This window comes from Drosophila erecta, unplaced genomic scaffold, assembly GCF_003286155.1.
Source record: "Drosophila erecta strain 14021-0224.00,06,07 unplaced genomic scaffold, DereRS2 tig00000055-arrow-pilon, whole genome shotgun sequence".
NCBI classification, from domain to species: Eukaryota; Metazoa; Arthropoda; class Insecta; order Diptera; family Drosophilidae; genus Drosophila; species Drosophila erecta.
In genome coordinates, this window is record NW_020825200.1 from 3,467,964 (window position 1) to 3,481,173 (window position 13,210).

At 44.9% G+C, this 13,210-nt stretch overlaps 1 protein-coding gene across 1 annotated transcript; it reads right to left on the bottom strand.

The window, feature by feature from the left end:
- Nucleotides 1-523: 523 nt before the first annotated feature.
- On the bottom strand, nt 524-13,204 carry LOC6540991 (ABC transporter G family member 29). Its single transcript, XM_026978425.1, has 15 exons — nt 12,459-13,204; nt 10,527-11,173; nt 6,832-6,949; nt 6,440-6,775; nt 6,134-6,372; nt 5,924-6,070; nt 5,371-5,862; nt 4,715-5,313; nt 3,902-3,950; nt 2,587-2,830; nt 2,341-2,530; nt 1,898-2,282; nt 1,728-1,844; nt 1,442-1,569; nt 524-1,391 (listed from the first exon to the last, which is right to left on the bottom strand). The coding sequence occupies exons 2-15, from the start codon at nt 11,023-11,025 to the stop codon at nt 612-614; spliced, it is 4,323 nt and encodes a 1,440-aa protein (XP_026834226.1). The 5' UTR covers nt 11,026-11,173; nt 12,459-13,204; the 3' UTR covers nt 524-611.
- Between the last annotated feature and the right edge of the window lie 6 nt (nt 13,205-13,210).

Sequence of the window (13,210 nt, forward strand, 5' to 3'; positions counted from 1 at the left end):
TGCCTGTATGCTGCATGTCTGTGTGGGTGAGAGTGTGTGTTTTGGCTGCAAGTAACGTCGCTTTCAAGGCTTGAATTATGTCGCTGCCAGAAAATAAGTCTGTCGGCAGTCGGATAGAACATCAAAGAGATTAAGGCGCGCAGATATACTGTGAAGTACTTTAATATTCCATCTAAATTGTAGGCATAATTGTAAGCAGTTGATGGGAATCCACGGGATTTCCCGCTTGAATTCTTTGAATAGAAGGAGCTGTGAAAAGCAATTAAAAATATTTTTAATGATTAAGAAGGGCATGAAATTAGACATTAAATTTTAATAATACACGCGGAGTTTAAAAATGTGCTATATTAATTAGCTCTAAAACTTAATGTATTTCAAATAGAATTCTATTGTCAAAAAAAGTTTGTATGACGAATTCAAGTATTTCGGTTGGTGTCTCGACTAATTTGTAGATAATAACCGATGTAGATAATTGTAAAAAATATGTCGAAATGAAGAATTGTGAAATACATTTAGAAGAATGTTTAAAATTCATATCACTTTATTTGCATTCACTAACAATCTGCCTCAAATTTGTTGAATGTTAATGGCCAGATTCCCAACTAACCAGATCACCGAAGAGCCCGTCGGATGACTGTGCTCAGGGTTACAAAGAAGGCTAGAAGCAGGAGGAGGACAAACATTCCCAGGACGGCCAAATCCCAACCAAACTCATCGCCCTGCATTTGGAAGTCCTTGAGGAAATGCTCCGCCGTTCTGTAGTAACAGAAGTTGCTGGTGGCACGGCACTCCAGTTCCCCGCGATCGTATCCATAGATGGCCCTCATCAGACCCTCGAAAATGTACCTAAAGAAGGACACATCGCAGATGGGGCGCAGGAACCAGGAGAGCTCCTCCAGGCGGATGAAGAAGCCGGAGAACAGGAGGAACGGAATGGTGGCACTGGGCACCAGGAATATGGCCAACTGCATGGGGAACAGGGAGCCTGCGATCACCCCGATGAAATGGCCAATGAAGGCGGTCATCACGCACATGGCCCAGCACATGGCAAATCGCTGGGATTCCGGAGGCTGACCCGTCATGAAGTACCCGATGCTGATGAACATTGTGGGACAAGTCAGCTGGAGGGGCAGATCGGCCAGGACCTTGGACAGATAGTAGGCTCCCAGGGAGTACCATCCGTTGTAGTACTCCCTGATGAACACCGCCGAGTCCTGCATGCACAGCAGGATCGAGGGCATGGCATTGCCGGCGAATACGAAGAGTATCACGAAGAACAGGCAGGATACATTGGACACGATTTTCTGTGCATCGGCACCTATCTGCCAATAGACTACGCCCAAGAGCAGGGCCACCACCACGTGCATCACCAGGCGCATTTGGACAGCGAACTGAAAATCAAGGAGTTATTTAAGCTATATAATAGTAGAGCGCATATCACCATATCTCTGGACGTGGAGCGCAGATGACGTCGAAGCAGGACACTTAGCTGCGTCCAAAAATTAACCTGCTCCTTGCCACGCAGGTGCGCCAAGTCCAAGGAGTCCTTGTGAACATCAATCAAGGCTGCTGGAATGAAATTGGAGCAGGCAGAGAAAAGCGGCAGATAGAGCAGAGAAGATAGCAGTGCAGTAGGGGAAAATAGTAAGTTGCGAGTGCAGAAGATCGGAAATAGGACTTGTATGAGAAAAGCCAGCCCGAGTAATACACCGGTCATCATCACTTACTCTCCTCATCCACTTGAAGCTTCACAACATTACTGGCGGTGCTGTGCATCATCTTGTTCCGAGTGATGAGCGATTCACAGCGTTCCGTGGTGGAGGACTGGCTGCACACTTCCAGGGCTATAAATATGGAATTATGTTAGTTGAGGTGCAAGAGGGAGGTAAGAACTTACCGAAATCCGCGGGATTGTAGTACTGTGGACAGATGTGGCCGGATTGTGCGAAGGTAGCCAGCATTTCCCGCTGCTCACCAGAGTAAAGGACCTCTCCGTGAGCCAAGACCAGGACATCGTCGAAGAGTTGGAAGAGTCGCGACCCTGGCTGATGAACCACGCAGACAACTATCCTGCCGTCGTGCGCCAGTCGCTGCAGATGGCAAATCACCTGGTAGCTGCCCACACAATCCAATCCGCTGGTGGGCTCATCGAAGAACATGATGGGCGGATTCGTTACCAACTCAATGCCAATGGACAAGCGCTTGTGCTCGCCGCCGGATAAATTCTTCACCAGAGTCCTGCGGCAGGACTGCAGCTGCAGTATGTCGATAATGTCGTCTATCTGGGAGTTGTACCATTAGATTTTCCAACCACAAGGGTAACTTATCAACGAGGCATACAATTTTCTGTTTCTCCTGGGAAACTGTGGAGCCGGGCATCTTCAGGTCTGCGGAAACTCGCAGTGTTTCCTCAACCGTGAGCAGATTCAGCATCACAAAGTTTTGAGAAATATAGGCAGACATTTTCCGGAAGCTCATTATATCCCTGGGGCGTCCATTCAGCAGAAACTGGCCCGTAACTCCCTGGAGTCTATCAATGGAAGATACGGTTAGGAATATACACAAATACACAATAAAGATACTTACTTAAAACCTGCCAAGGCATTGAGCAAGGTGGACTTTCCCGCTCCCGAGGGACCCAAAATGGCCGTAAGTCGTCCCGATTTGAAGACCCCGCATGCATCGTTGATAATGGGAGTGGATCCCCTTGCGGCCCCCTGCAAACTGTAGCTAACTTGGCTAAAGTGCAGCTCCAGCGCCTTTTGCTTTTGGCCCAGACCATTTGGCTGAGCTTGCACCGCGTTATCGGCCATTAGACGGCGGCTGATTGCTGCTTATGAACCAGATACCCGTGTGGTGAGTTGTTATTATTCGATTTTTTATTTTTTTTATGCGCGGCTCTGAACGTTAATGTGGTCACTGGCTTTGTGAACTGAACAGCCGACTGGTCCGTTTTTAATAAATGCAGAACCAATTTATTCCCAATTACTGATACATTTCGAAGCTTTTACTTAACGTTTATAAAGAGGATCGCGGATAATCTTATCGCTCAAAGTTGGACGGATTGGATCAAGGTCGACCCGCCCCAACGAACTTGTTGCACAACAACTTGCATGAGCTCGACCGATGGCGTCTCCAATGCACTGCACTTTCACCCACTCCGTATCGATGGGATCTTGTCCGAGGTCAGGCGAGCGTAGATTACCAGAGGACTGAAAGTAGTTCTGCGATGTTCCAAGGGGAAAGGAATGAGAATATTAATGCTAATGAAAAACAATTCCATAGGTATGGGTATTATTGTAGTAACAATCCATGGGACTCCTTTCTCGCTACGTAAATTGTACTTTTTTCGACAGCCGCCCGAAAGCGGGCACCGATTTTATAGAAACCAAGTGACCTTCTTTAGAGAGTGAAATTTACAATTGCCCGACGCCACTGGGTAATTGATACAGAGCATTCAACACGAAACAATGACCGCTGATAATTCACACACATTTACATGGCTGCATTCGAGCAGCCCAATCTGCGTAATATAATGGAAGTTAGGCTCTAAAACTGCCTTTGTTAATTTGCGACTTCGCACAGCTGGTGCTTATCAATGAATACAGTTTACACGGAATTTCTGCTTTTCCAGCAGTCAGTAAATATGCACCTCCTGTAAAATCGGGTGGTTATAATTTTCAAATAGCACGACATATTTTCTTGAAAAACTGGTTTGCATTTATAAGCTGGCCATTTAATTACTCTCTTCAAAGGTTTTGTTATGGTCTTACAGCCATAAATTGATATTTTATTGATATTACTTTTGAGCGCGACTTTGTATATATTTTGTTTCGTACGCCTCTCGTCAATTAAGATTTCAAGTCGTGATCACATTAACCGACTGAAAGAGAGAAAAGACCTTGCGATCCCCAATTGCCGACCACTTTCTGTTTATATTCAAAACGCGACTGATTTCAAATGCTCGGAAGTCGAATGCCGGCTACTGCTATTAATCGCAATTCATATGGCAACATGTTTGAAGTGCACTTAGTTGCGATCAGGTTTGACCACAATTCGTGGCATACTTCTGCGATTTTTATAAAAATACGATATACATACATATATAAATATTAACAAAATATTTAATGTTAATTCTTTTCACAGACTTGAAATCTTTTAGCTTGAATGCGAACAAACTCGCTATGCACTCGAAACAATTGAAGCTCAGTGACTTCGTGGGAAATTATTCAAATCCAAAACAATTTAAGGTCCATAATCAATGGCAGGCATCAGGTTACACAGTTAAAAAATAAGTCTAAAGATTTCATGGCAAAATATTTTTAATAATATTTTCAAATGTATACTCGCAGCCGACGCCTGAAATTCAGGCCAGTTTTACAACTAGTCAATAATGGTTCATTAATACGTTACAAAAATACATTTGTTTATATGCTATGCTATAAAATGTTCTATTTACAATTATTGATCTCGGTTACCGCCGTGTGTGTATGCTTGTCAGTGTGTGAGTGTATGTGTTTGTGTGAGGGCTCTATGATCCTGTGTGTCTGATATATATCACGATTTCCTTACGCTCTACCGGCTTCTCCGATCTTTGGCACATATGTTACTCTCGAATAAATGCTTAAATAGAAACCACAAATATAAAAGTAAAACATTTAACTGTCGGCGGAATGTGGCAGGTTTTCTTTGGTCCCTCGAACCGTGTGCCTCATCTGAACAATCTGAGGCGGAAGGACATGATGTAGAACGCCAGGATGCGCAGGAAGACCAAAAGGCTGAACAGAAAGATGAGAGCTACTGTATAGTTTCCGTCGGCCATGTCCAGACTTTTGAGTATGAACTTGGGGTGCCTCAGGTGGCAGTAAAGTTCACTGCAGGGCAAGGGCTCACGATCGTATCCGAAAATTGCCATCATGGCTCCTTCCAGACTGTACTTGAGGAACGATATGTCGAACATCCAGCGTAGGAAGACCGGGGCGTCCTTCTCCATCAGAAAGAACCCGCTGAACTGAAGAAACGGGCATATGAAGAAGGGTCCCAGAATGGAGCCCAGCTTGAGGCTCAGTGCTGCTCCCACTGCCAACCCAATGCTCTGCGAGACCAGAGCCGTAACGAACACAATCAGGAAGAACATGCCGAACCGCCAGAGCTCCAGCGGCTGTTGGGTCATCAGATATGTGGGCACTATGAACAGGGCACTGCAGATGACCTGGATGGGCAGGTCGGCTAGGGTGATGGCCACATAGTACGCTCGCAGGGAGTACCAGCGATTGAAGTGCTCCCGCGACACAATGGGGAACTCCAGCGGAACTGCGGGCAATAGAAGAATGATGAGTACTTTTCTAGTCACTCATTTGCCATACTTACACTTTACCAGTATTCCCGAGAACGCACAGTACATGATGAACATGATCGTGTAGAAGAGGTATCGGAAGATGTTTAGCGTCTGGGCGGCATCGTTGCCGATCCCTAAGTACAGGGTTCCTATTAGGATGCCCGTGATGAGGTGAATGGCGAAGCGCATTGTGGTCAGCGAGCTGTCCCGCCAAATTAGCAGGAAAGTCCTCAGGAGCAGGATACTCAACTGGCGGTAGAACGGCGTGGCGTAGATGTTCTGCCTTTTGCACAGATGCGTTGGATCCAATTCTATGGCTGGCCGTGACTTATTTTTCTTCTTTGGCTTACAGCAGCTGCCAGCGTTTCCGATGCCCGCCGTTTGACTGTCCCACACGCGGGAAGACAGCTCATTGATGGGAGTGAGTGGCTTAAAGGTGCTGCCCTGCAGGAAATGCCCTGGCGCGGATGTGGACATCACGGGAGCTGTCACGGGTGTGATCAGTCCCGCCGCCATAAGTTGGTCTACCAAGTATAATTGGTTAGTCATTGTACTTCAATACTGGTGAATATGCCATTGCCTTACCAACTTTCTTCATGGCCGCCAGTTGGGCCACTCGCGCAGTCTTGCTCTGTCTGTAGTCCTCGTTGCGACCATTGTCCATCAGGGCCACCAGCTTCTCCAGCTGGTTGTCATCCGGCGTGTCGTAGTCATGAGTTGCTATTTCCATTACTGTTAATTGAGTCAATATTGATCATTTGCCATCTCAAAAGGTGTTTACCAGTGGCAACTCACAGTAATCCGCTGGATTGTAGGACTCCGGGCATTGCAGATTGAGGGCGCCCAAGAAGGGCAGCAGGTTTTGGGCTCCTCCGGCGTAAATGCACTTGCCCTCGCCAATGGCATACAGATGGTCGAACATGGCAAAGGTCAAGGCACTTGGCTGGTGGATCGTGCAGATGACTGTGCGTCCCTCGATGGCGAGCTTCTTTAGCAGATTTATCAGCTGATTCGAGGTGGAAGTATCCAAGCCACTGAAAAGATACGAGTTTCGTTAGTAATTAGTTTGTCGATACGCGTTGATGTTGCTCCCTAACATACGTTGTAGGTTCGTCCAGGATCAGCACCGGTGGGTTGTTCACCAGCTCCAGGGCAATAGCGAGACGCTTCTTTTGCCCTCCACTGAGATGCCCCGTCCTCGTATGCCGGTTTTCGTACATCCCGATGGCCTCCAGGATGCTCTTGACCCTCTCCCTTTTCTCGCTGTGTGTCATGTGAGTGCCGATCTTCAAGTTGGCCGCAAAATGCATCGCCTCCTTGACGGAGAGGAAGGCCTGAAGACTCGTATCCTGGCGGATGAACGCCACGTTCGGCTTGAAGGCCTTCAAATCCCGCCTATTGCCATTGACCCGGAAATCGCCCGTGTAGCCATATGTTCTGCATAAGTGGATTGGTTTAGATTGAAAGAAGTACTCAGATGCGGGTTATATTACGTGTATCCTGACAGAATGTTGAGCAGCGTACTTTTTCCAGCTCCAGACGGTCCTACAATGGCACTAAGTTCTCCAGACTTGAAGTAGCCTGTTAATCCCATTAGGACATCCTTGGTTTCTGCAAGGATCGGGAAATTAGAGCAATGCAAATTAAAGCGAAACTTGTGTCGTTAAGTCTACCAAGTAAAAGAGTACTTTATAATCATTTAATCGCAAGAAGTCACACTACATTTATTGGTCGGATTTATGGCTGATTCTATAAACTTACTTAATCGTTAACAACCCTCAGTTTTCAAGAATTTCATTACTCACTAAGAGTGTTAAATCAAACTCGAACTGCATTCCTATATTGGTTTATTGCAAGATTACTAAGATTATTTCGTACAATATTGAGAGTGGCTGCTTAAATAGGAACATGAATAGCTGAACAACATCTTGTATTAATGAGTTGCAAATAAAGTCCGATTGACTTTGCTTCTATTTACAAGTTTCTCGCACATGTTTTCATTGTAGAGTGCCCCACATTCCCACATCAAGTCAACCCGTACATCCCGACTGATAAGAAATCCCAATGCCCGCGATTACTGTCGTTCAATGCTGTCTAATCTCGTTCTGCACGCTTTCTTGAATCCCCAGTGGATGGATGATAATGCCATATAAAATTTAAGTTCAATGTATTTTTGCAAGGAGTTCGGCTCGCTGGGCCAAATACATTGTTGTCGCCCATGCTGAATGTCGAATGTGCCCGGTTAATCTGTCGATTAGCCATGGCTCCTGTCCAATTTAGATTTCAGAGGTCTGCTCGCCCACTTATCAATCACTTTGTGGTGGAATCTTATCGCACTCAAGTTCTATGACCAAACTCGTCGTTAAACTGGCTTTACGCCTTTTTTCAATGCCCGTGGGCCAGATGTTAGACTAGAGTCATCGCTGGGCCAACAGGTGTCCAACGAGCCATGTTTATTGCCCTTCCACCGGAGTTGGCCACCTTATCAGCGATTTCTATGGCCTTGTACTTGGAACTGCATTTAGTAGGGGGGGATTTTGAGTGGCAACTGCATTTGACCACTTTCAGCATATACACAGCATATTACATTGGGATTACCAACTGCCAATTGGAAATCGAGAAGGTCACGTAAAGTTATTCCTTATCAAATCGATTGTTAATTGCGTTGGTAATTCAATAGAATTTCGAGAATGCAATAAGCCTTATCTGGAAGTTTCAGGTTAGATTTACCGCGGCCACTCTACTCAGAAAACGAAACAAGCGTTTTAAGATGTATCTAATTTTTGCGAGAAAGCGAAAGTATCAATTTAAGCCTCCTAAAAAATTCTAAGCACGCACAACCAGAGATCGCCGGTCATTTTAAAAAGCCCATATTTTATTAGTCAGGAAACTGCCCCCAGCAATTACATTCAAAGCGTGCTAATATCGTAATTGAAATAGGAAGCTCCAATCTCAAATCACCTGACTCACATCCAAAGTCTGCTTCAAAGTCGGGTTCCTTTGTAAATATATTTAATAGTCTGCAGCGCTTTAAAAAGGGAAAATGAGAAAACTCACTTAATTACTGAGGCAATGAAGACAAGCGAAGAGCAACGGAAAATCTAAGTGACTTCAATTAAAACGCTTGCGCCTCTTTTCATAGACAGTAAAATCAGCTATAAATGTTTTCATATCCGTTTTTCCATTCTATGTCATGGCAGATACGATACATCATATCTAACTGGGGCATATATGGAGTATTATTTTATTCGCAGTCATAATAACAAGACTGGCAAGTGGTTATCATTGAACCATGCCGTCTAGTTTTCATATCATTTGTACCTAGCTATCCATTTGCTTTCACCGGTTTCCGACTTTGAATAATCTAAAACACATTAATATTGAAAAACTGCTGTATGTTATACACGCTGTACATTTTATTATCAATGGCTGTTTTGGGCGATAAAGTAGTTTGTAGATATGAAAACCGAGCAACTATGGATTGCGTTATGCTTTGCCCTCGAATTGGTAAATTGGCCGTGGTCAAATTTGTTTGAGTTTACCAACTATAATGTGAGTTGCAATTACGCAGGATAGAGCACAGTACTGCTATCCACCTCAATTAGTCTGGCGTGGTTAGCTAAACACGAACTCATGGTAATCACCCTCTAATGACTGTCTATGATTTATCATGCATATAATCAGCGAAAGGCACGTGGCATAATTTCCACCAGGATCATAATCGGATACTTGAGTGACTCACTGCGCAACGAAATATATTATTTTCGGGAAAACCTATCAGTGGTGAGTCACATGATATTTGTCCCTTCTTGTATTCACGATAACCGATGGTATTCTAAAAAAGTATTCACTAGCTGCAACTGGGTACTTATGTATTCATGATGTAAAGGGCGGTTCTTATCGCCATTGAAACTGTTGACCGGGCGAATTGTAAACAAATAGTATAGTAAAGCCGCCACACTCCACGATGTGCAAGTAGGTCCAAGGGCTCTACTTGAATAGAAAACACCTGACCCCAGTAGCTGGCCCTGACCATGCAACTACACCTTTTATTTCTGCGTGTGCCCAAGATGTGTTCAATTTAATTTAAGAGGCTCTTTGAACCCAGTGATTGCCCAATCAGCAGCTTGTCAATATACTGAATTGAAAAGTCTGAGATGGCTACATATATCTAATAAACGCAGCCGATATTCTGCGCTTTGCTCAGTTTTTTTCCTGCAAAGCGGACCTTGCCCCGTATTTAAATCTCATGAACAGTGGCAAGCAACTGATAATACCCAAGTGTCCTAATCTCAAAATTACCAAAGTGCTTAAGAAATTGCGGGTGCAGTTCAAAAACCATTATCTCGAGATTGATGAACCGAAACATTATCAGATATCACAAACGATTTGAATAATTGTGGCTCCATTTTGGTTTTGATGGTTTTGCCATTAAAGCCAATTATTTGACCATTCATTTAAGCGACTCTTTCGAGTGTCAGAGAATTTGTTCATTTTAATTGGGTTTACTGGACATTACCACGCTAGTATACACATATAGCAGATAGCAAGCCCTTAATTATAATTGCCGCCAATGCGTGACTGGCAGCAAAACAAAAGCATTTTATGACCCTGGGGGGAAAGCTCTCCTGGTGACCGCTTTGTTCAAGTAGGACTCCAAGCTTTGCCCCCACATATTCAGTATATATCCTATATAGTATATATCATATGTCGAAAACCTTATGACTATGGAGTGCCTTGCCAAGCATACATATTATATATCAAAATATTTTTTGTTTACATCGAAACTCGCAAATGAATATCATATTCTCTCTGTAAAATCTTTTACTTTGTTTTGAACATTTCGTTCCTTGAAACAATTCTATTAAAATTCGATTCCGAATACACACTTTTAGAACATTTTACAATTACTACATTTTTGATTGCATTCGTTCTGAATACTATACAATTAGTCTACTAAAAGCTGTGTGGATCTTTCAAAGTGACTATTCCTAATTGAAATTTAAACAAAACATTATAGACCTTTTCGACGTTGATGTTTATAGTTTCCTATATAAGGTTTCCTATAGTGTGGTAAGTTTGTCGTTCTATCAAACTGGCTGTTTCCGATCTTTATAGTCTTTGTATAATCAAGACTATGGATAAAAAGACAATGATCACCGCATAAGGACTGAGAGTAGCCACTTACCCCTCTGGAAGACTCCGAATTTGGTGGTGTAGCTTATGTTCTCGAAGCCGATGTTGATCTTCTTGATGGACTTGTACTGTTCGTGGGGGAATATGGAACCTCCGCTGGTGGCGGTGCTGCTGCTGTGGCGGCTCTCGTCACTATGCTGGCTCGCCTGACTGCGTTGACTTCGGTTGGCTGGTGACGAAACGGGTGTGGCGCCCGTCGGAGTTCCATAGACGGATTCACTGGTCGAGAGCGCCGTGTTTTCCGTCTCGGCCAGCGGAGCATCGTGGGACTTGGCCTTTATGTTGAGGGTCAAGTGTGGCGGTCGTTTGGATGACAGTTTCCTGGCGGGCACGGGCGTCGTGGGACGAGGTAATGCTCCAGAACCTCCAGACGCTCCCGATCCCCGAGATGGCAGATGCGTTTCCGAGCTGGACTTCAGGTTGTTCAACCGGATGACATCGCCACCGGTGACATTTGGCGACACGGCACTGGCCAAACTCCAACTGGACATGTCGTGATTGCAAGATTTCTGGGTTTCTAGATTCTATATGTTGTCCAGCACTTTTGATCCTGCGGCTTTTTTGGTTTCACTTTTATCTCTGTGTTATTTAGCTCGCGTTCTCCATTTAATTTCCACTTTCCGTTTGCTCGTCGTAGGCCTGAGTTTTGCGTTAATTTTGAGGCGCGTCAAGCAATTAGAATAAATAATATTTGGTATATCGCGGTGTTTGAGTGTGTGCGTGCCTGTTGCTCATTTGAATTTTAATTTCGCTCTCCGTCGTGTCCGTGTGTGCGTGAGTTCATTCGCTTTCCAGCTCTTGCCTTCTGGCCAAGGGCGTTGGGAGGGGGGCTCAAAGGGTGAGTGGCTCTGGGAGACCGGCAGACAGCCCATTTAATAAAAAGTCGAACGGCTGAGAACTGTCAGTCGCCTGTTGCTAATCAGACCATGTCCCCAAAACAAGAATAGCACACGAACACATGGGCTCCCATGTAAACCGAGAGAGCATCGGACAGGGGCGGGCTACAACACAAATTCAAGGGGGGTCGAAGTCAAATACCCAGGTTCTGTTTTCCGGTAACCCCCTTTCTGCGCCCCTGGCATAAACAATGTTTGTTGTTCTTGCCACACGTAGAGCCGTTCATACAGAACGTGCGCCGCGGGGGAGTAGAGAGGACAACGGATTACTGCGCTACAGCAAATGCGGCCAGCCTTTAAATACTCATAGCTATTATTTGTAACCCCATAAGAACTCGCCTTAATTTCTTCCTCTCTAAGATATGTCACGAATGAATACTTTACTTAAATTTCTTTCTATAGCCACATTGGTTAATAGAATATTTTGAATACTGCTCTCCACTCTCCAAAAGTCGATATGCCCCCTTGTTTTGGTTTGGTTGTGTAGCGCTCGCCAATTGCACTCGAGCTTCTTCTTTATGATGCAAATCGTGTGTATTTACGTGTATTTAGCACGTCGCTCTCTCGGGCCTTTGTTTTGAGCAACTGAGACGCACTTTTAATCGCACCAGGCCCTATTTTCTGGCGGTGCTCCCCCAAAAGCAGCTGATTTATCTGCGAGTGTATGTGTGTTGGCCCAGCCGACGACTTATTGGGCCCTCCGTCATTTCCACGTCTTTCGCGATGGCTAGCTACCAGTTCGCAGCGGTGTTGTTGTTGCTCTGGGCGGCCCAACTAAGTGTTTAGTATGTGGTTCTGACTAAAAAGTATATCAGGTTCTGAGGCTTTTTGCGGCTTATCAGGGCCAGGGGTGGACGGCTGCGGAGGGGGTGGCGGGGCCAAAGGCTAGACCCACCAAACCACAAAAATATTCAGTTCGATTCTGAGCGATTATCACTGTGCCCATGCAACTGATAAGGCAAGTGCAGCTCACACACTTTACACACTCGCACACACGCACACTCGCACACACGCACACCCGCACACACAGTTACTGCTACTGGACTGAGTATTACCGCGCGTAATTACGTATATAGGTGTCTATATCTTGCGTAGAACCGAAGAACAGCGCGATCTTTTGCGGCCGTTGGCATGGCACGGAATGAAAATGAATTCAGGAAAGTTGAAAATATGAACCGCGCTGATTAGTTCTCCCAGGGAGCAGCACAGATAACGTGGGAGAGCGCAAGAGAGTCGCAATCAGCTGTCTTTCCATTGAAAACCGAACCCCCTCCCGCAGAACGACGCCACTGCTTTTGTTTAGTTTTTGTTTACGAGTTTCTACTTCTACTGCGGGGGTGTTTTCATTCTCAGTCGTGTTTTCACTGCTCTTTTTGAAGCACTTCTGATGCGGGGAGGTTTTCCCATCCCGACTCCTTTGTTTTCCCGCTCGCCAGTGTGCAATTACAGCTTGCAGTCAAACAAAGAACGAGGAGAAACCAGTCAAACCAGTTTTTTTATGACTGTGGCACTGCTCAACTGGCAAATGCCAGTCATAATGTTTGGAGTGAATAATGTATATACATTTTGTTTGCCAAAACCAAAAAAAAGGTGTGATATTTGATTGGGTTTGTGTTTTCATCACTTTCAGAATTTGAAATGAAACGTTTTTCTTTGCCTGCCATCTGGCAACTTTACTCAAACATTCAAGAATGCGTTAGCACCAAAACAACTGCTCAAACCCATCTGCAGCGTTGCCATACTCGCTTTTTAGCTACGCACAGTGGCGGGAAATTTAAAT

Bases quoted from the DNA above. Each gene is read 5' to 3' on its own strand.
- LOC6540991 (XM_026978425.1), bottom strand. From the start codon at position 11,025: ATGTCCAGTTGGAGTTTGGCCAGTGCCGTGTCGCCAAATGTCACCGGT. The intron at 6,373-6,439 runs GTATGTTAGGGA...GTATCTTTTCAG, and splicing joins ATCCTGGACGAACCTACAAC to TGGCTTGGATACTTCCACCT. The intron at 6,071-6,133 runs GTGAGTTGCCAC...CTCAATTAACAG, and splicing joins CTACAATCCAGCGGATTACT to TAATGGAAATAGCAACTCAT.